The sequence below is a fragment of the Colletotrichum abscissum genome (assembly GCF_030869225.1).
Source record: "Colletotrichum abscissum strain IMI 504890 chromosome Unknown Scaffold_310.1, whole genome shotgun sequence".
Lineage (NCBI taxonomy): Eukaryota > Fungi > Ascomycota > Sordariomycetes > Glomerellales > Glomerellaceae > Colletotrichum > Colletotrichum abscissum.
The window spans coordinates 1-2180 of record NW_026850222.1 but is presented as its reverse complement, the minus strand read 5'-3'; the positions used below and the strand labels follow the sequence as shown (position 1 = coordinate 2180).

The window sequence follows — 2180 nt, the reverse complement described above, 5'->3', positions numbered from 1 at the left end:
ATGAGCCGGAAGTCGGACAGCCGCTCGATATCTTGGTTGGAGCTTTGGCGTAGCTCCGGCTCTGAAGGATTAGGCACCGTGATGCATGCAAGATACCAAATGCTTCGAGGAGTTGAGAGCCTTTTGAATATACATGCTTGGTGATGAACGGCGCTGTCGAGCGATTCTATTTGGTTCTCAACGCTCTGAGGCGTCTGAGTCAACCATGGCTGGACCGTAAGGCCCAGATCAAAGATAGGTGCGAGAGTTCGGGAACCGCAGTTCGCCACCGATGTGTGTAGGAGAACTTGCGTCATGTCTGCAACCAAGAATCTGGACAAAAGGTTGATGTCAGATTAAAACACAGAGAACTTGGTGGTAACCCTTTGAGATGGATAGGAAAGGGGAGATTGTGGCGTCAAAAGGACTTCTCACCGAGCAAACCTCATCGCAGCAAGGTATTTCAAGAATTATTTCACCGTTTGCTGTGATAGTAGTTGATACTTGGGATTTCTGGGTTTATACGAGTCTCATGGCTAAACAAGCCCTTGTGCATTTTCGACTTGAATCATCCAGCGAAAATCGTGACCTCTGTTGATCCTCACCATTTCCCTGTTATGGAGGGAGCAACAAGTTCAAGCCTACTTCATTGCAATTAGCTAGATCCAAGATGGCTCCTAAGTCCATCATGTATTGCAGACGGACTCTGTGATTTTTCTCTTTTTCTGCTCAGGAGAGGCTCGTCACGACAACGACGGAATTGGCCTCCTCCATGCGTCCGTCTTTCGAGATTTAGGTCACGGTCACGGCTTCCTCCTTTACTTCAGTACACTGCTCATTGAAATCCTCTATCGCCGTCGTTTCCAACGACATCAACGGGTGGCGCTGAATTTCAATGGGTACCTTGAATCATTGGCCTAAGATCTACATCACTTTCAAGACTGCCACGCTGAACACTTCGACTAAAACTCAGGCGTAGTTCAGGAGGTCTCCGCGTCACCAGAGCAGCAAAATAGATCTCTTGATCTTCAAATTTGGTCCCGACCTCTTCTCGCCCCTCTCCCAGAAAGCTATCCATGGCCTGCGAATAACCTGACGGCTTATTGCCTGCGAGAAGATAGAATTGTTCAGCTTCTCAGACTAGAAAATTTTATTGATTCTTCTTTGCTTCTTAGGTTCCTTGAAAAGAAGAGGCGGTCAGAGGACAAATTCAATCATCTCGTGTTTACAACATACATAACAACATGATGATGCCAGGACCGGATGAAGATGCTCCTTGAATGTGGGAATTATCACAAACAGACTTACCAAAGCAAACTAGCCGGTGGCTTCCGTTCCGTCACGACTCCGCGGAATTACCGGAATCCAGTCATCAACTTAGCCATCCTCCAAACACTTGAGATCTCAATGCTCGTTCAGATCTCGCCTCCGAGATATCATATTCACGACCGGGAAGCAATATTCGTGGCAATATACTTATACGCAGCTATAAACCACACAACACTGTAGGTTCAGTCATCCAGTTACCGTCTATGGGGCACTCAGTGTCCAGTATGTCGCGTTCAAGCCTTTCGTGGCAGTCTAGCTCCACGCATTCAAAGTATGGGATGACACGGATACAATTCAGGCAGAGCTTACCAAAACGGCACTCGAATCTCGCTGATGACTGACCCATTCGTATTCCACAGCCGTCGATGCATCACCTTCTTCTAGCTGAGCCGTGTAGGATTCCCAAAAGGGGCCCTGGCCTCGCAACATATCACACATTCTCGTCTCCCAAGCCGCCACGTCTTGACCTACCTATCCCCCTTGCTTTCGAGACATTCCAAAGATTACTGGCCCTATCGTCGTTCATATTTATTTTATCTGTGCTACTCCACAACTACAAAAGTTGCATGCTCAATGACGGGTCTCCGATGGAGGAGTCCAAATGCCCCAACTTGGGTCAACAAAGTCCAGGCTACTATCGAAGCCGTCACCTTCATGCGTCACCCTCAGGCTGAAGATGTCATGTGAGTCAAGGCCATGGGCCCCTTTCATACTCTGACGATAATGTAATACTTTCAAGAAGATCATTCGCCGTACCCATTTTGTATCCAGCGCCACGCACTGCTTCCGCATGGGAAATCTCAACGTCTGGTTCGAACAGTGAGTGCATTCTTTGAAGAAAGTACTGTATCACCAGGCCGTTTGGACAGGAC

The 2180-nt window shown here is 47.9% G+C and overlaps 1 protein-coding gene across 1 annotated transcript; it reads left to right on the top strand.

Annotated features, from left to right (window-relative positions):
- Window positions 1-1881: 1881 nt before the first annotated feature.
- On the top strand, window positions 1882-2131 carry CABS01_17076 (uncharacterized protein; the record flags this gene model as incomplete). Its single annotated transcript, XM_060550403.1, has 2 exons — window positions 1882-1991; window positions 2080-2131. 2 exons carry the CDS (start codon window positions 1882-1884, stop codon window positions 2129-2131), a joined length of 162 nt encoding a protein of 53 aa, XP_060397501.1.
- Window positions 2132-2180: the final 49 nt, after the last annotated feature.